At 30.9% G+C, this 20,597-nt stretch overlaps 1 protein-coding gene and 1 long non-coding RNA gene across 2 annotated transcripts in view; both read right to left on the bottom strand.

The window, feature by feature from the left end:
* Positions 1–1,347, bottom strand: part of LOC112497530 (uncharacterized) — a 44,230-nt gene extending 42,883 nt beyond the window's left edge. The window contains exon 1 of the long non-coding RNA XR_008054823.1: positions 909–1,347. This is a non-coding gene — a long non-coding RNA (uncharacterized LOC112497530). The remainder of the gene's footprint in view (positions 1–908) is intronic.
* A 5,419-nt stretch (positions 1,348–6,766) lies between these two features.
* On the bottom strand, positions 6,767–9,968 carry LOC107176072 (disease resistance protein RGA2-like). Its single transcript, XM_015528094.3, has 2 exons — positions 7,555–9,968; positions 6,767–7,208 (listed from the first exon to the last, which is right to left on the bottom strand). Exons 1-2 carry the CDS (start codon positions 9,782–9,784, stop codon positions 7,195–7,197), a joined length of 2,244 nt encoding a protein of 747 aa, XP_015383580.3. The 5' UTR covers positions 9,785–9,968; the 3' UTR covers positions 6,767–7,194.
* Between the last annotated feature and the right edge of the window lie 10,629 nt (positions 9,969–20,597).

Here is a 20,597-nt window from a genome sequence, read left to right as displayed (position 1 = left end):
ATTGTATGATAAAATTTCGAGTGGGCTTAGATAGCAATTTCTTAATTGTGTTTATCACTGTGTATATATTAATATATAGGCTTTTATTTTTAAGGTTCAAGTATTATATTATTTTACGAATTTGAGTAATTTGGTTGACCGAAGAGATTTTCACTCTTTTTCTGTTTTCTTTTTTTTTTCTTTTTATTTCTATGACAAGGTTTTGGGACTAGGAAATTTGTTGCACCAAGAGTAATAGAATTTTTTTTTAAAATTTTATTAAGAAGATTAGCATCTTCTTAGGTCTATTCCACAAAAGCGCTTTGTTTATAAAGACCAAAATACTTTAATTTTTAATGGCAACTCAATCCCCTTCACTTCAACGTAACCAAAATTCGAATACAGAAGTGTATTTAAAATGGTTGCTAACATAACAACTCAAAAGATATCAATTAATTTATACTTACAAAAAGTGTACTACGCTCTCCGATTAGGTCTTGCACTTGTATCATCTGTAGTATCCATGATGAATGCGTGAAATCGACTACTTGTAAGGCACAAAATCTGCCACAACCGTGTGGTTAGCCGTTTGGTCTAAGCGGCTAGCTGGATTTGCTTATTCATCATCTTCTTCCTTTGTTTTTTCATCTTCTCTCTCTAAAACCCGAAACCCACACCTCTCTCTCACTACAACCCAACATTTTCTTATGTCTTTTGTTGCCAATTTCATGCTTCCAAACCGTGAATCATCTCTTGACCATCAATATTTCATCATCTAAACACCATTTTTCACTCAAAATTGATAAATGCCTACTTGTTTAACAAAGAGAAAAAAATAATAATAATATAGCACATAAATCCCTAATTGTTTCATGTAGCATTTTCTGTAGTCATCACAAAAAACACAAAAGTCAAGATTACATCCTTACCTTGTCTTTAATTCGAAAATGAAAGAGAATTTACGAGAAGATGATGTGTTCAAGTTACTTGAATGGCTCAAGATGACAGCAACAGTTTGATGGATCCGACTAGTTGTTTGTTATGAGCGAGATGGTGGCTTCAATTTTATGTGCTTGGTAACCAAATCCAAGAGAGAAATTAGAGAGTCGAAAGAGAGAAAGATGCGATTAGCAGACGAAGAGACAGGAATTTACCGCTGGTATACCTTGAAACTTGCGTATTAATGTAGTTATACCCTCATACCTTAAATTTATCACTATATGCCTTTTGACAAGAGTAATGTCTAAAATACCCTCAAATATCTCCAATTACACAAGCAGAAGAATACTCAGCCAGCCTTGTTCTTCTCCTTCACGATATTTCTTCCTCCTCGTCGTCATTGAATTTCTTCTCCTTTGGCCGTTATAACTTCATCAAAATTACCCTTATCAACCATAATAATTTCTCTCTTGTTGGTGGTGGCATTCTTGGAGGCGGCATTCTCAGTGGCTGTGAAAATCATCCCTAATCGACAGCCAAGATTTCATGAAGTAGCATCAATATCAAATCTTCGCCAAGTAAAATTTTATATATACATACATGGGGTTCTTGAATCTTCATCCTATAATTTATAGTTGGTTAACATTGCATTTCTTATTATCATATCTGATATGGTAATGGGTTGGATTAATCTTGGGTTTTATCGAATACTGTTGAAGAGTTGATTGAGTACTTTCTTGATACTGAAGCTCTAGGGCTTGAGTTTGAAATTGCAAGGTTAAGGCCAAGGTCAATTCATTTGTTTGATTTATTGTTATATTAAAACAATGAAATGTTTTTAGAAATGCATGCAACTTGATTGATATTTTTCCTCTTCCAAGGCGTATTAATAGATGAAGGTGCACAAATTTGGTTAAATACATCTTTCGATTATAATTGTATGTAGGTAGAATAATTTATATGTTGATGAGAATGAACAGAGTGTGAAAACTTTTGTAGATCTGTAACTCCTTGATTTGCTAATAAAAAATGAATTTTCTTAATTTTTTTGTGCTTGTGAAGATTATCTACTTTTTGAAGTTTGATGATGAGAAACAATGAGTTCCAATTGTTTGGTCATTCTTCTTTTCTACCTCACCAAACACTTGCGGTAGCATCAATAAATTATAGGCATCAAGATTCAAGAACGTCATGACGCTTGTCGGCTTCACTTATTTCACTTGCATGCCTGGTATCCCTCTGTTTTTGCTTTAAGAGTTTTTTTGGCTTAATGCCTTGAATTTATCTTGTCTCATCCTGCCTGTCTCTGTTTCGTTCCTCTCTATTTCTCTCTTTATGCTTGTATGAGAACATGTGCTCATTTCTCTTTACACTAGCTGTAACTTCGACAAAGAAGTAACTTTGTTACAACTTTCATATTCTCTTAGTGTGGAATTACCTTGAACCAAAAATTGAAGCACTAACACCAAGTTTCAGCTAGAATGTATTAGGCTTGGCAAAACCCCGAGTCCGGTCCAAGTTTGGTGCTACCCGGGTTCAGACCGGATGACAAAAATTGATACCCAAACTTGGGCAAAACCTGGCTTTTGCATGTGCGGGCCGGGCTCATGTCCCGGGTCGGGGTTTTTTTATCCGGGTTTCTAAGCCCCCAAAATCTTCTTTCAATTTTTTCTTTCATTTTTATCACCCAAATATCAACCAACAACATGCATTCATATTTCTTGTGTATCATACTGCAAGATAAATCTCAAGCTTAACAAAAGAAAATAGTCAAATACAAACTTATAACATACTAACAATACAAATTTTGCACAAATAATAAATAAAAATTGTTTCAATCTACTTTCTACTACCTAAATTCATCCAATTTCTAACCTAAACTCATTTAATCTATATAAACAAAAATCATATTCAATAACACAATAAATCTAAACAACATCCAACATATCATAAATTCATAATTATGACACCAATTATCAATACAACACATGAAAATCTTAAAATGTTCAACAACTCAAAAAATAGTTCATAAAAGAGTCAAAATACTCTCATGTAAAATAAGTAAATAACAAGTTCATGTCTAATTCCAAATTAAAAATAAAAAAGGTTCATGTCATGCTGCTCAACGCTTGTGCCTCTCATCATCATTAGAAATTATCTCCTCCCAAGTAAAAATCTCAACCTCCGGAACTCCACCTTACAACAAAAATAATACATTAAGATTCAAAGCATTTTAAGCAAATAAATACTATATAATTCAAATAACTTTATAATAGATCAATTGGTACAAATAATTTAAATCTTAGGAAGATGATAAAATCTTTAAAAATGGTTTGGTGCTCCTGAAGAGGCCATGTTTGTACAAATAGCAAACACATTTGATCTATAATTAAATTATTGAATATCTTGCTCCCAGAGAGATGTATTGTACCAGCTAGTTATGAATCTCAAATACCTTGAAGAGGTAGACAGTAAAAAAGTAAAGAGATTCAAATTGCCCTAGAAAAGACACGTGTGCACATCAAAAAAAAGATATCTTTAGCCGTTGTAGAGGCATATGTATTAGAAGTTTTAAAATATCTCAATTCGGCCTATATATTGAAAATGAGAGATTTTAATTAATCTTGATACTTGGTACAAGAGAGAAATTGAAATTGACATAATATTTTGCAATAAAATTTAGTTGTTATGATAAAATTTTAAGGATCCTAAATAAAAAAAATGTGAAAATCATCAAATTATATGATTGGCCAAAATTGTAAAATATTTGGACCTACGGTCCATATGCTAGAGGACGTAAAATTGATTAGTAAAATTTGAAGAATTTTGAACTTGTAGTCCATACGCCTGAAGTCAAAAAATTTATTAATAAATGTGAATCTAAACTATAGTGTCAAAATTAAATTGAAGAATTTATGTACTTATCCTTGAAAGATAAAATGCTCGAAACAAGTACTTGAAGTATTAAATCAAAAAGCTTGCATCTTATATGTTATTGATAAAACTATAATCATAGTTGTGTATATTATAACAATCTATACTTATAAAAGCATGATCACCTGAGTGAATTTATTATAAGTTTGATATGTCATAATCCACTTTGCTATGTGGTTTTATTAAAAACTAGACAATTAAATTTGCAATCTTTGCAAAATGTATTGATGATTTCATAATGAAAAGACTCCTGAAGAGCTTATGAATTTGTTTCTTTAAGAATAAAATTTAAGCTGAAAAATCTTAAAATGAAAGAATTACTCTCTTTATGAATTGAAATTAATAAAGTGGAATGCTGATACTATAGACATAGAAGAAGTATTTCATATTCAAAAATTGATTTGCTTTAAAATGTGTTGTATATATTTTAGTCCCGAAGAACTATATTTTATTCCAACTTGTGCCTACAAAGGCATTGAAAAATTGCATAATTACAAATTAAAATATGTTCACCATAAACTTGAAAAATGTCAAAATAGTGTAAATATACTTTTTCCTTGATTTGAATACTGAAGCTTGGTTTTATTTAAGAAGATCAACAAAATTATATAGATATATGCATGGTAATATTCTTCAATTTCAAGATATGATATCTCTACTTTATTATATATTTTCAAGCTTTCAAGAGATGGTGTTGATCTTGCAGATTATTTCACCAAAGTAGTATTATTTATAACAAATTATGATTGATCTTTGAAGCACCCATTTCATTTTGAGGGGGAGCATATTTAACAAGGGGAGTTATTGATATGAAGGACTAAATGCACTGTACTCTTTTTCCTTCACTAAGCTTTTGTCCTTATGGATTTTTCCTAATAAGGTTTTAATGAGGTAGTTTGCACCTCCATAAAATATAGATGAATAATATACTCTTTTTCTTCAATTAGTCTTTTTCCCAATAAGTTTTTACTATCAAAGGTTTTAATTAGGCACATTCTTTGTATGATGAATATCAAAGGGGGAGTGTTATGAAATTATTATAATTTATGTGGATATTCATCAAAACAACATTCTATCTCCTCACAAGTAACTTCCTCTCTTATAACTCCCAATATCTCTCTAATTTAAAGATTGTTATCTCTTGTAATCATGATGTATTACTTACCATGGTTGTATCACTATAAAAGGAGGTTTTTGCTTCTTATTTGTATATATTTGAGATTGAATAAAATTGCCCTCTAGATACTATGCCTCTTATTTGCTTTCTTTCTTTCTCTTTCTATATTATTGTGCTCCTAATCGATAAATAATATAACAATGTAAAATCTGTGTTATTACTTTACTTTTATGATTAATTTGCTGGATTATTTTTTTTGTAAATAATTATTTGCAAAGATATTAAACATTACTTTAAAATTACAGTAAGAGTATTATTGAAAAAGCAAAAAAAAAAACAAAAAGAGCATGAATATCACATATTCAACAACAGAAATGTCTTGAGTTATTTTTTAAAATATACTAATTAAGTAGAAACTTAACTCAATATATAGGGCCAAACGAATATTGGCACTTTATAGCCATCAAGTACTTTCTTTTGCTTATTAGAAAAGAAAAGTTATGGTGCATTTATTTATTCGTTCTGCTAAAGGATTGGAGTTCTAGCAATAGTTATTCTTACTGTTTCCATAAAACAATGGCACAAAACTTGTCAGAAGATTTGATAATTGATATTCTGTGTCGTTTTGGATTGGTAAATTTATTTTAAGAATTAAAATTTAAATAAAAAACTTTAAAAGAAATTATATTAAAACTTTATGAAAAAACTTGTATATTGTCAATCACTCATAATAAACATAGTGCTGTGCCAATTTGGGGTTATTTTGTGATGCAGTGCTTGTTATGCATCTGCTTCATCATGGTAACCCTTCTGTTTGGATGCTTTAAAATTGTTGGTTGAATTGTAATTGATGATATCTCAAATGACATTCAAATTTTCTCACAATTATTGTGCTAATTGTTTGGTCAGTTTGGGGTTCCACTTGTTAATTTTGTCCGATGGAGTGGTCCCCTTCCTGATATACGGAAATTTCTTTCTCAACATGCTAATGATTCCCTTAGAAATCGATTTAGTAGTGGAGCAAAGAGGCTTTCATATTTTTCATTTTATTTTTATCTCCTTTTTAGCTTCACTGCTACAGTCTTGCAAGGAGTACGCAAGACTCATATTATGTCCCCCTAGTAGTAGATTTTTCTGTTATGTTTTTATTTTATTTTTAATAAAAGCCTCGTGATTATATGGCCCGCTAATTTTTTTTTTTTAAAAGTGAGTGCGTGTGTGTGTATATACTAGGAAGATATGAGATAAAACGTAAAAGATTAATTTTAAAAAATAAGTACTCGTGGGATATTATATCGTTTCTTAAGATCATTAAGATTTCTTGTTAATATGCTTTCCATTGAAAACAAGAAAAAAAAAAAAAACACTTACATATTTCAAATTACTACAACATTTCTTAAGATTCCTCGACTCGAGCACTCATAATCATACTTACCCGGACCTCATCTCAGTGTCATGATTTATTAAATAATATTATAGACTGTCAAAATATATTGATGAACTAAAACGTTGAAGAATTATATATATGCATTATTCAAAATCAAATTATTATATACCATTGAAGCCAGCTTGAATCGAAGAAGCAAACTTCTCAACCTAATAAATGGAAGTTCGATGAGATGCCCTACGGCGAGACACAAAATTTGCCCAATTCACTTCCCACTCCCATGGTGCTATGTAAATGACAAATACTTCTATTAACTTTCTTCGATTCATGTATATGTTTCATTCTTTTATATAAAGCACTGAACTAAAAGTATAGCGGTTTTTAATTTCATTATAACAGTTGAGACAATTTTCCATTTTTCATTTTGTTTTTGAGTGGAGTGACCCAAATACTGGATCCAATAAAAATTGATATTGTTCACTCATCTTATTGTAGCCATAGTCTCTTATCGAATCCAGAAACACTGGACTAGCTATAAGTTTCAAAAGCTTCATCTGTTCTATTATTTCTCTTCCAGCAATCACAAGACAAAACGTAAACCACACGGAACAGAATAAAAGAGTTTACAAAATAAAAAGTAATAGCCATATAAAATTCAAAGTGTTTTCATCTACCCTCGATGAGATTTCAAACCAAAAAAGAAAAAAATAAGCTACATAGAAAACTACCTGCGAGTGATGCTACAGGAATAATGGCGGCCGCTTAAGAGAATTCAAATTTGGCGTGGCATTGTTAAGGACAATTAAAGCTCTTATAGGATGGCCGCAACAAAGAATGACTAGTCCAGTGAGACTGTTTGAAGTCATCATAAGATAAGAGTACTTGAAATAGTATTTTGTTATTTCAATCTTTTAGGAGTGATATTTTAGTCTCTCTTAGAACTTGTTTGATCATTTTAGTCCTTCCAAGATTTTTATGTTAATACCTCACTTCATTCGTGGTGTCCAAACGGTGCCAGAAAAACACACCGTTAAAAGGTAAATATTAAGATATCTTTCAAAAATTTTTTTTTTTTGGGTATTTTAACTCAAGCGATAAAATGAGGTACGAAATATCTATCAGGTAATGTTAAAAACTAGTTGTAAGAGAGACTAAATGTCATTCTCATTAAATTGAAAACCGAAGAGTTAGAAAATACCTTGGACATATTGACGATTAATTGTGATGGTAGGAACGTGAGCTACCTTTGCCCAATCCTCTCCGGTCCCCTTTCTGTATCGTTGTTCTAAAATAGGACAACAAAGAATCTCCAGTTTCTCCAATGCCGTGATCTCAAGGAGGTATCCTGGGAGGGCCGTCAATTTGAAGCAAAACTGAATATCCAAGTAATTTAGACACGGCATTACCATAACATCTTCTTTTACATTACTCCGTGTTATGCCAAAACCCCACTCTTCCCATTCAAACATATCCACAACTCTCAGAAATTTCAATTTAGGAAAGGCAATATTACAATCACTTCCTATTCCGAAAAATTCATCACCCACTCTTTTCCCACTCATACCCGCTATATAGAGTGTTTCAAGGGATGGCAGTTTTCCCAGCGGAGACAGAATCTCACACTTCTCACAACTTCTGAGATGCAAAGACTTCAGATTGTTCAATGACATTATCCATTTAGGGAATGTAATCTTGCCTTTAAAGCCAAGTATGTCTAATGCCACTAGATTTGAATGTGGTTTTAAGGCTTCGATAATTTCTTCGTGGTCCGCTTCTTCTCCTTCTTCATCCTTATCGAACCACAATCCCAAATCAACTACATTCCTCTTTTTCTCAAGCTCTGCATTTTCAGCCTCATCAACATCAGTCACATTTCCCAATCCAGTAATTCGAAAAACCCCTCCGAGGTGGTTCAAGTGTCTGAGACCTTCGATGTTACATGCTTTGCCACTATATTTACCACCACTCACTACAAACTCAGTTAACGTCCGAAGACAAGTCAATCTCTCAAACCCTTTGGGCATGTAATCTAAATTACTGTAATAATATATCAAATGCCTCAGATTAACTAACTTTCCTATTCCTTGGGGTAATCTTTTCAAGCGAGGACAGTGCTCCACCTCTAAGGTTTGCAAATTAAATAATTCACATACTATGTCGGGCAATTCTTCCCTCATTAGCAGGGACAATTTAAGATATCTTAAATGTACCAATTTTTCTATCTCTTTAGGAATTGCGTAGATTGAATTCTGACCCCAAGAAACCTTTCCAGTAATTTTTAATGCCCTCAAACATGTCAAATGATCAAATAAGCCTTGCAGGACATGAAAAGAGACTTCAAATTCGCTATGAATTAAAAGACTACGTAACTTTTTGGCTTTGAATATAGAAACAGGAAATGAAGCACGTCTGCCAAGCACCAACATTGAATGACGAAATTTCTCTAGAGAAGTTTTTGTCAACGATTCCTCAGAACCATCTGCTTCAATTGAAAAATATTCGTGTTTGGTAAGAAATTGTGCAAAATCATGCACTGCATCACTCATTTTACACCTTGTAACATTATCCTCATCATCTTTATCAAACTTTTGGAAGAATGATCGTGTGGCTAAGTAATCAAAATATTCTTGACCAATTACTTCCATCTCTTTATTTCCTATCGGCCTAATATAACCTTGAGCCATCCATAATTTGATCAATTCATCTTTCTCTATATTGTAGCCTTTTGGAAAGACAGCACAATACAAGAAACACAATTTTATCATTGGAGGAAAATCATTATAACTTAATAGCAGAGGGGCTAAAGGATCATTTTCAAGCTCATTTAGCTTCCCCATCTCAATATCTAAAATACTACTTCCCCTTTCTTTTCTTGCTCTTCTTAAGCACAAGAGATTCCCAAATTTATGCAAAATTGTCTTTATTCCTACTCCACCCTGTTGTACTTTACTACTCTCGTATAACAATTTTCTTTTCTCAGATTCATCAAGTAAGGAAGTAAAATTAAACATGTGTTTCTTGATGGCAATTATATCACCTAGCCTTTTGTTGATTGCTTTTATCTTAAATTCAGTACGACAACGCAAAAAGACTTGTTTGAAGCCGAAGCACAAGCAACGTACCTTGTTCTTTTTCTTATCAATTTTCTCAGCACACTCGATTTTCAGTTTGAGCCTTGAAGTGATCAACTCATCCAACACGTCTTCCAAGTCGTAGGATGCCTCTTTGAGCTTTTGTACCCAAAGTACTCTCCCACGTGGCTGCTTCATAGTTTCTGTTTGTTCTTCTTCTGTATCTAGAAGCATAGAGTGAATGGCTTCAAAATTTTCTTTAAGCTTTTTAAGTTCTTGGCGATCGATGATACCACCCACGACAGCCATCGATGAATTTAGCAGCTCCAATGCAATGGAAACGATCGCTTCAACCATGTTGCTGAAAGTCAAAAGTGGACAAATGTGTTGATGTGTTTAATTTGTCAAAATGTTCAGAAGAATAGAAGATGCACGCAATAAGCCAGTTGACGAGTATTATTTTATTTTAAAGATTAATCAATGGTGCCTGCTTCCGCACTTCACGGCTGTTCACATGGCCTTTATTTATTTTATGTCTAAAAGATCTTGTTTATATAAATTCTTAGATGGCCATAGCATTCCTTGGGAAACAATTTACAGATACCCCGGCTTGAGTTTGGAAAAATCCACACGATTAATAAATAAATGAGTAAAATTAATTTATGTCATCTATCTAATAATTATATTTATTTTTAGGCGGGCGGCATGGAGCTCGGCCTCACTCTCAAAAAAACTCTTATATGCTTATAGTAAAATAACATTGAGATCCATAGTTTTTTAATATTTGAAATTAGTATATAATTTATTTTTTCCTTAATACACCCTTGATCCCTAATTTAAAAAAAAAAAAGCTAAAATAACCCTTATTTAAGTGAGTCACACAACTTTTGGGCTTCAGCAGAGGCGGAACGAGATGATGACGTAAGAGGCCCTGACGTCCCCTCAAAAACAAAAAAAAAAAAAGGGAAAAAAATAATATTGTAAGGGATGAAATGAAAATATACCGAATTCGATGTATGTTTTACGTTCGTCCCCTTAATTTTAAAAATATTATGCTAAAGCCTATACAAATTTATAGTTCCTACATTATAGTCGTTATTGTTGGCATCCACAATTTTATTTTATTTTGTGTTTATAGCGAACCTAAATTTATGACTTCTGCATTTTGGCCCCTTAAAACCAAAATTTTGGTACCATCCCATAAGGTTGGGTGGTTGAAATTAGTAGTGCAAGACTGATTTGGTCATTTCAATTAGAGTTAGGGCCAATTTTGAGATTGCTGTATCTGATGAAATAAGTTACTTGTATTATACATATAAAATAAGCAGTTGATTAAAGCAGCTTGGTGTTTGGTTAAATATGTTGTTCCAGTTGTTGTGAATTTGAAAAGTAAAGTACATGCATTTGGAAAATTTTATTATAAAAGTGTTGTTTTATTGTATAATGACTAAAATAACTTATTTTTAGAGTATATTTAGTAAATTGTGTACACATGCCTTTTTTTAATACATAAAATTTCATGAAGTGAAAAAAACTCAATTAAATAATATCTAATGAACTTCATAATTTGTTACATAAAATATGATGAAATTCATACTAATATATAATCCAAATAACATAAAATGTAATATGCATTATATTTACATTAACTTGTTACAATAATAATCCTCAAATTTTCCATTCTTATGATCCAGAGCTATTAGTGTTGTAATACTCTTCTTCACTGTCATTATCTCTTTCTATTCCTTTATAAAAGATTGAATTAGGATCATTTTCAATACTATCAAAATGGAGATCATGTTGTACGTGCTTACTCGTATAATTCTACATAATGCCATGGCCGCGATGATATAATTGTTATTAGCATAATTTGATTGTGGCAGCAATATAATATCGAATGGTTCATATATTAGGTTTGTGTAAAAATAAGAAATAAGTGTCTTTTTTATTAAAATATTAAGGTTATAATAAGAACTTAAAAAAGGTGTGGTTATTTATTTAATAAGTTCTTATAAAAAGCAACCACTTACCTGCTTTTAAAAGTTGCTGTCAAAATGGGGATGTGGCCATAATGCTGGGAGGCAGTTTAGTAGCAAGGTGCCGAGCTCTCAAAAAGAAAGCCTGAGACCTGGGGAAATTGGTTAATCAATTGGTTGCTCTATTTAATTTAATTTAATTTTAAATTTTAAATATTAAAATAAAATAATATATTAATCAAAAAATTTAGAAAGAAAAAGTAAAAAAAATTATATACTAAAGGACGTAAATTTGTTTCTTATTTTATATGTGATGTCTCATGTTTAACATTAAAATCTTCAAGTATATTGTTACTTGTCTCAATCTTATAATTCTAAATACCAATTTCATGTTGACATTCACGTTTCATATGTTAGGAAATATGTCTTATTTTTCAATAATGATTTCTTAGGATATTTTCTTATTTAGTAAGATTCTTATTTAAGGTGGGATTTGACTTATTCAAGGAGGAATATAAGTAGTATAAGAAAAGGAATATTTCTCCTATAAGAAATAATTATCATATATAGGAAGGTTAGGTTCACTTATTGGTATAACACAACAATCAATTCTTTGTGAGTAGAGAGTTTCTAGTGTGAGAGAAACAGTAGATCTATTGAGAGTGATATTGGGGTTTCGGGTGTGACAAAAAGATACTAAAGTGATTGTAATAAATTTTCACATAGTGAATTTTTCTCTCATTATCCTTGGTAGCCATGGTTTTTCTCTAGTATAAGAGTTTTCACGTAAATTTTTGCGTTGTATGATTAATTTTATTCTCCATCTATTTTTTTGTTTATTACTTTGTTGATATTTTTGCTTGCAAGATCTTGATGGGATTAAAAATTCCTAACAAGCGATATCAGAGCTAAAGGTTGTTTTGTAAAGTAATTATATCTGGAAACAAATTTTCAAATCCTGTAAGGCTATAAGGATTGGGGTTGAAAAGCTTGATAGAAGAATCAATTTTGGGTTGTGGAAAATTCAAGTCAAGGATGTATTGATTCAATCTGGGCTACACAATGCTTTGAAGGGCAAACCATCCCTTACTTCTAGTAGTGACTCTAGGAAATCTATTATGAGCACTGAAGATTGGGAAGAATTGAATGAAAGAGTTGCAAGTGCTATACAATTATATATAGCAAAGATTGTTCTTGCAAATGTAGAAAAAATTCCTTCGACAAAAGAAGTTTGAGAGAGGCTAGAAATTTTGTATTAGACAAAAAGCATCTATAATCATTTTTACCTTAAAGAGCAGTTTCATACGCTAATAATAATTAAAGGTACAAAAATTTCTGATGATTTTAGTACTCTCAATTGCATCGTGACAAAATAGAGGCAATTAGAGCTAAAATTGAAGACACTTAGATCGTTGTGGTCTCTTCCAACTTCCTATAAGCATTTGTTGCCTACTTTAATGTATGGGAGCAAACTGTGGATCTTGAAAAGTTACTAGTACTTTACTTTTAGAAGAAAAAAGGTTAAGTGGTGAAAATAATAAAGCTTCTAATGATTCGGCATTGGCAGTTGGTAATCAGGGCATCATAAAAGAGATTGTCAAAAAGTAAATAGAGCAAGTTTGTTAAGTGGCTCCAAGTCAGTATATGAAGACACCAATAGTATCGCTATCGGAAATTTTTTTATCATTGTGGGAGCAAGCAAATGGTTCCTTGTAATAGATGATGAAGACATCCTCTTGGGTCCACAATATTTGCACACAAGGCATGATTTGGCATTTATGCAAGGTGTGTGGTGGAATTTTTATGTGAATGGCTAAAGACTTTTAGGCAAGCCAAATATGAGAGTGGGTATTCTCAACAAGATGATCGACACATGCCGAATATGTGTACTCTAGATATAGTAAAGCTTGATAATTTTTGGTGTAGAGAATTCTGGCTGCTGTATAGAGGACAAGATTTACCCGTGGTGGAGTGATTCTCATAAGCCCTATGTGAGTGTAGTTTTGGGTGGAGTAAAAAGGGGTGGAGACGACATGGTTGTGTGGATACATGATGGATCATGTTAATTGAAAAACTCACTAAGGTGGAGATTGTTAAGAAATATGTCTTATTTTTCAATAAGGATTTCTTAGAATATTTTCATATTTTGCAGGATTCCTATTGAAGGAATAAATAATTTTTCCTTTGGGACTTGACTTATTGAAGGAGGAATATAACTAGTATAAGAAAAGGAATACTTCGCCTACAAGAAATAATCACTATATACATGGAGATTGGATCCATTTGTTGGTATAACACAACAATCAATTCTCTATAAGTAGATAGTTTCTAGTGTGAGAGAAACAGTAGGTCTATTGAGAGATTGAATGTTATTGGGGTTTTGGATTTAAGGAAAAAAACTAAAGTGATTGTGATAATTTTTCACATAGTAGATTTTTTTCTCGTCACCCTTGACAGCAGTGGTTTTTCTCTAGTATAGAGTTTTCATGTAAATTCTTAATGTTGTTATTAGCCTATATGACTATAAAATATGGATTTTGATGATAACAAACCACATGTTTTGGATAAATAAAGAATTACACATTATGTTTTCGAAAAAAGAAAATGATTTTGTGAAATTGGTTGTTTTCAAGTTTATGATTTAAATTGAAAAGTATTGAGAACTTTGAAATCAACAAGTATTGTTTAAAAATTCTAAAAGTGGACATATTTGCAAAGTTTTATAAAGATTTGAGTTATAGTATAATTTTATAAAGTTTTAGGGCATTTTTGTAATTTTGGAAAATAGTTGTTTCACTGTAGCAAGCGGTTAACCGGATTCACCAAAGCGGCAAACCGGTTATCAAGCAGAAGCTCTCTGGAGTAAAAACGGCTAACTGGAAAATGAAAAGCGGCAAATCTTATGTTCAAAAATTCAAATCATTGAATATAATGGTAACATCAAGAGGCAATCCGGTTAACATAAAGCGGCAAGACGGTTATCACTAGAAAGTCAATAACGACTAGTTTTCTGTTCCAACTATAAAATGGCTTAAATCAAATTCAATTAAAGTGAGACAACTACTATCATCATTAAGCAATCCTCTGCAATCTGAGCATAAAATTTGTGTATTCATTTCATTCATTCACACATTGAGCTTTCATTTGTAATTAAATACATTGTGTGAGAGAAATATTTTTTGCAATCATTTTTGTAAAATCAAGTTGAGTGATTGTAAGTGTTGGGATACACTTGGGTTAAGAGATTGACGATAATCTCTTGTTGTAAAGGTGTATTAACACCTTAGAAGCCAATTGTAAGAGTTGTTGAAGCCTTGGAGACTTGCTTAGTGAAATCCTCAAGCTCGATGAGCTTGGAGGCGTGGACGTAGGCACAGTTGGCCGAACCACGTAAAAATTGTGTGTTTGCTCTCTCTTACCCTATCGCTTTCTTTTTCATTGTATATTAATTGGTTTATTTCGAATTGATTGCTTTGTTTAAATTGCATTAAGTTTTAATTGCTTAAATTTTTAGAAACTTAATTCGCCCCCCTCTTGGGTTGCCTAGTTAGTATATCAGTTGTATGATTGATTTTATTCTCCATTTATTTTTTATTTTTTATTTGTTTGATATTTTTGCTTGTAAGATCCTCGGTGAGATTATAAATTTCTAACATCGTGCATAACACCGTCTGTGACATGTATCATAGACACTGTTTCATGTTTACAACATACTCATGTCTAATGTTGTTGTTTAGCTTTAATTATTGCATGTCTCATGTTACGTTTTTACATGTAAATTTCACATTTCATGTTTTACATGACATGTTGCGTCTTTAAAGTCTGGCATTTTATGTTAGAAAAAAATGTCAAAAATAATTATTTTCTCGCCTATTTCATATTTGACGTTCATGTTGTATGTTCAACATCGCTATCACATGTATTATATACTCTATTACATGTTTACATCAAACTCTAGTACAAGAAAACTGACAATAAATGACGGAAAAAAACAATTATAAATGGAGGCGAATGATAGACAATTTATCTATCATTTAAGTACCTGTCACTCATTTATGATAGAAAAAAATCTATTATAATAGCTATGATAATTTTTATAAGTCACAAGTCTATCACACTAAATTGATGATTTTTATGACTGTAATTTTTTCTATCATAAACTTTATTTTTTAAATAATATTTTTTAATCAACAATTATAAATTTGTAGGATTTTTTTGCTGCTTTTAAAAGTTAAATTCTAATATTACTATAGCACAAATAAAAATAAAATACAATAAAATCTAAAAAATTTATAATATCAACAAAATGTTAGTTCACATACCAAATCTCAAATACATTAAACCAAATGGTAAAAAAATATTGAAATTACATCAACAAAATTACAATTGGTAATCACCATTCAAATCCAACTTGAACCTCAGTTTTCCCATTAACCTCAAGAATACTAGCAGCCCGTCTCTGCCACAAATCTCGTAGCTCCAAATGTTATCCCTATCCCAATAAAAGAAGAATAAAAGTAATAAGCATAACTGTCCATCATAATATTTCAAGTATTATGTGAGCACTCTAATCTCTTGAGCAGCTGATAGTTAAGAGATGAAACAAGCTGAGCAAATTAACGATATAATACAATTTAAGAATGGGCAAACAGAGTTATTTTCATATAAATAGATCTAGGATGCAATTAAAAGTACGCAATAGAAGTCCCTAGGCAAACCTATGTATCTAATCGTCACTTGAAAGCTTAGTTGAGCTTAGTTAAGAACAATTATAGAAGTTAAGAATCTCACTTTTTAGATTTTAGACATATATTTAATCATCTTGGTCAATAATCTTTGCACGGTCGCCCCAAACCTAGCAACCAATATTGTTGAATTCATTTGTGCGAGCATAAAATAAACCTACAAAATTCATATAATATATGGTCAGTTTGCCAGGATAAATTGAAACTTAATAAATCGTTTTGAAAATAAAAATTAATTTAGCATAACTGGTTGCTTGCTTGTTTTAAAAGGTAAAATAATTAGATATTGTATTCAACAAAATAAGCTGGAAAATAATAATAATTATAATAGTATTGGGAAAAAAATAGTATGCTCTAGCCCAAAAATATTATTATTATAATAATAATAATAGGAAAAAAATTAAAAGAAATTTAAATAAAGCATATGAAATTTTGGTCCTTTAAATCCTACTAGAAAAGATAAGGGATTCTAAATTCAAGAAGGCCACCAAGGTAATGGTTTCAAGCTAAAGCCTATAATTCTCTTCATTAAGAATATAAGGTCTTGGTTCCACCAATATATAGGTCATTTAAATTTCTAGGAAATTATCACCTCTACAATTATTGCCAATTGCTTGAAGCTTTTGCACATGTGTACTAGAAAATATATGTGTGGATGGTGTTGGTCTAGCAAAGAAAAGGCGATAAAGTCATGGGCTAGTGCTTATTAATGTGGATGCTCATATTAGTCTGAACCTGCCTATAATTTTGTCCATGAGTGGATAACATTTACACTAAGGGAGTAGAATCCTGAGATCATGATGATATCTAGACTCTTACAAGCAATGGACATAATATTTAAAAGTGCAAATGGATGTGGACAAGCTTCAAAAAAACAGAGTACAGATTAATAAATGAACTCTATTTCGTAAGCAGACATAGCAAAGGACATAGCTAAAGGTGTATAAGTTGAACAATACAAATGAATGTTATGAAAAAATCATTTAATGCTATAAGATTCTTCCAAAATTGGGTGCACTATTAATTCAAGACCGTAGCTCTTTACGATTGGAGTAGCTTCTTTTTTGCAGAACACATGAAACAAATCTACACCTAGCAAATATTTTTTGACTTGAGGGGATAAGATTGGGATTTGAGGCTGAGGAGTGAGGGGGCCAGGGAAATCGGGTTTTTTTATTTTTAATATTATTTTCAACTAAAACGCTGCTTTTTGCTTCCTTTTTTTAAAAATAAATTTATGATTTAAAGTACAGTCACTCATGGTCAAAATAAATTTCTACCACAAAGTTCTTGATAGTGAAAATTTCTATCACTATACTGTCATACATTTTTTATAGACAATAATTCTATCATAAGTCCATTCAGTGGTGGAACTACACGTGGGCTAGACAGCCCGGTCTAGTCCAGACAAAATCGTTTATGCCCCTTAAGTTTTCATCAATTTAGTAAAATAGTAGAGTTTTAATTTTATTTTCATATATGTCCCTAACTCAACTACCCTTATATTTTCATCAATTTAGTATTTTATATTCAAATATGTCCCTAACCCAGTTACCCTTATGTTTTCATCAATTTTAATAATAATAGAGTTTTTATTTTATTTACAAATATGTCCCTTATTCAATTATATTATTTTCAATTGAAATTAGTGACTTATTTTATAAAATGATTAAATCATATATTTATTGAATAGATTTTAAACATTAGGAAGCTAAAATTTTATTACTATTTTAATTTATTTTAAAAAACTTCTAATTAAAAAAAATATGTCAATGTAATATAACATTGTCACTAGTATTAAAAGTACTTACAGAAACAACATGCATTAATAATTATCAATATTTTATAAAAATTTTATGTGAATTTTCAGATTTTATTTATTAGTTATATTAACTAAGAGGGCAAGTTAGAAAATAAAATTTGAGTATTTTAAGGAGCTTTTGATAGAAGAATTATCAACATCTAGTTTTTTAAAGAGAGCTAGAGCGCCTGACAAAGAAACAACTGTACCCAAATACATTTTTACTGAATTAAGTTTAGTTTATTATTGAAACTTTTGACTAATAATACCTTTACAATTTGAAAGGATGAATAAATTTTAATTGTTTAATTTATTAAGTTTGGTAATTTAGTACTTCACTTCAAACATAAAAGTTTTACTTGTAATTTTTAATTGATTGTAATTACATGTATTGATCTATTTTAATTTGAAATTCTTAATTGATTTTTTAATCCTTATATAATTATATATTATTATAGGCTGCAATGTCAGATTCTATAATTGAAAAACAGTGTTTTCATATTCGAGTTGCCTTTTGTTTTTTACTCTTTTTCTATAATTATTTTTGTTTATAATTCATATTTAGAGAGATAGGATTTTTGGTATTCCTCCTTATTTAATATACTTATTTTTATATAAAATTTTTTATGTTCGCTTCAAAATATAAATTTTAAAATTTAGCCCGGGGTAATATTAAACTTTTGATAGATAGAAATTTTATCACGAATCTGTTGAAAACAATAAACTTGTTTTACATAAATAATTCATTTAAGTGGAATGAAGTGTTGAGTTGCACATGACCCTTCTTCATTCTCCATCATCATGGTCCTACCATGTTATGTTCATGAAGCATCTAATTGAGTGGAGATTAGCTTTACACTTTGGATGCCATTAAAGGATTTCTTTAGAGCATGTTAGGTGAAGTGATGCTATGATGAAAGCTTGGTGGAACATGTTAGGTGATGTGTATTGTTATGATTATGTTTTTGTTTCATTCACTATAAATACCTATGCCATTTGTGTTGTATGTATCAAGTGTAAGAAGAAGGAAGAATAAGAAGCAAAACATAGCTTCTAAGAGTGATTTGTGAGAGTGTGTGAATTGTTCTTGTAAGGTTGTTGAGCTTTCTCTAATAAAATTTGTGTTTTGTTCTTCAAATTCTCCAATAGAATCTATCATATTTTTATGATAGAATGAAATCGGTCATAAAGTGATTGTCATTTATTGACAGTTTTCTTGTAGTACTCATTTTTAATATCTACCATTGCATGTTTAGCTTTAATTATTGCATATCTCATGTTATGTTTTTACATGTAGGTTTCACGTTTCATGTTTTATATCACTTGTTATATCTTAGAAGCTTGGCGTTTCATGTTAGAAAAAGTGCCAAAAATGATTATTTCCCCACTAGTTTTATGTTTGACATTTATGTTGCATGTTTGACATCGTCTATCACATGTATCATGTATTCTGTTGCATGTTTACATCGGACTCATGTTTAATATCTACTATTGCATGTTTAACTTTAATTGTTTCGAAATCAAGAATACTCAATTATAAAAATAGAAAAGGTAAAACAAAATTAATATAAACAGCATCTTAAGAAAATACGAGCATTGTCCAATCTCATTACAACTTAAGAATAATTTCATCAAAAGCTTGTAAATGAAATCCCTAAACAAAGGCATCTCAAGACTTTGTAATTACAAAAAAATGTGTGTAAAGAAGAGTTAAGGGTGCACGCCATACATGAATTAATTTTCACCATTGTGTTCCTCTACATGTCTGGAGCAATGGAAAATTTCCCTCATTATTATCATTAACAATAAGATCTCGACTTGTTATCCTAAATATCAAGTGAATGACAAAATTTGCAGCTTTCTCCAATGCAGTTACACAAAAAAAAAAAAAAAAAAAGGCACCTGCAAATAGATTCTAAAATTTTAATATCCACAATAAGGCAAATAAATATAATTGAAATATTCCCAACAAAATAATCTATTAACATGTTCAGATTATAGAATGATAAAGATCCATCAGTGTAATGGGGGAAGCTACCCACTCAAGCATTGAAGGATTGTAGAATAATACATTAAAAACAAAAAAAAAAGCATTATATCCTAAAAACTGACCAAAAATGAAGCAAAATATGTTTTAAGAATTTGAAAAACGAACATTTAGGAAGCGGTGTATCCTCTTTTAATTATCCAACAGGATCCGTCAGCTTCATTGTTACCCGTTAATTTTAAAAACATTATTTATGAAATTGTGAAAATAGGTTACATATATGCATAAAAATTGAACACAAAACAACGATTATTAATCTAGCAAGAGAACAGAAAAAAATAAAATGAAATGTAGAAGCAAGTTTTTCACTAAATGAGATGCAGCTGCTTTCGTGGTGACGATGTCGATGATGATCGCGGACGGCCAGAATTTGATGAAAAGACATTCATGAGTCTGGTTGTCGATGGAAGTGATTGAAGGTCAGATTTGATCAGCGGCTTCAGTGAAATTGATTGACCACAGCACAGAAGTACGAAACATGGCTATCAGCGATGGATCAGATCGGTGAAGGCGCGCGATTGAGGGATGGTGATTTTGAAGTTCAGGTGAAAGCAATATGTGGATTGGCAAAACATTTTAGGGATTTGAAACCCTAAAAAGC

This window comes from Citrus sinensis, chromosome 5 (assembly GCF_022201045.2).
Source record: "Citrus sinensis cultivar Valencia sweet orange chromosome 5, DVS_A1.0, whole genome shotgun sequence".
Classification (NCBI taxonomy): domain Eukaryota; kingdom Viridiplantae; phylum Streptophyta; class Magnoliopsida; order Sapindales; family Rutaceae; genus Citrus; species Citrus sinensis.
The sequence above is the reverse complement of the archived record's forward strand: the minus strand, read 5'-3'. Positions and strand labels throughout refer to the sequence as shown.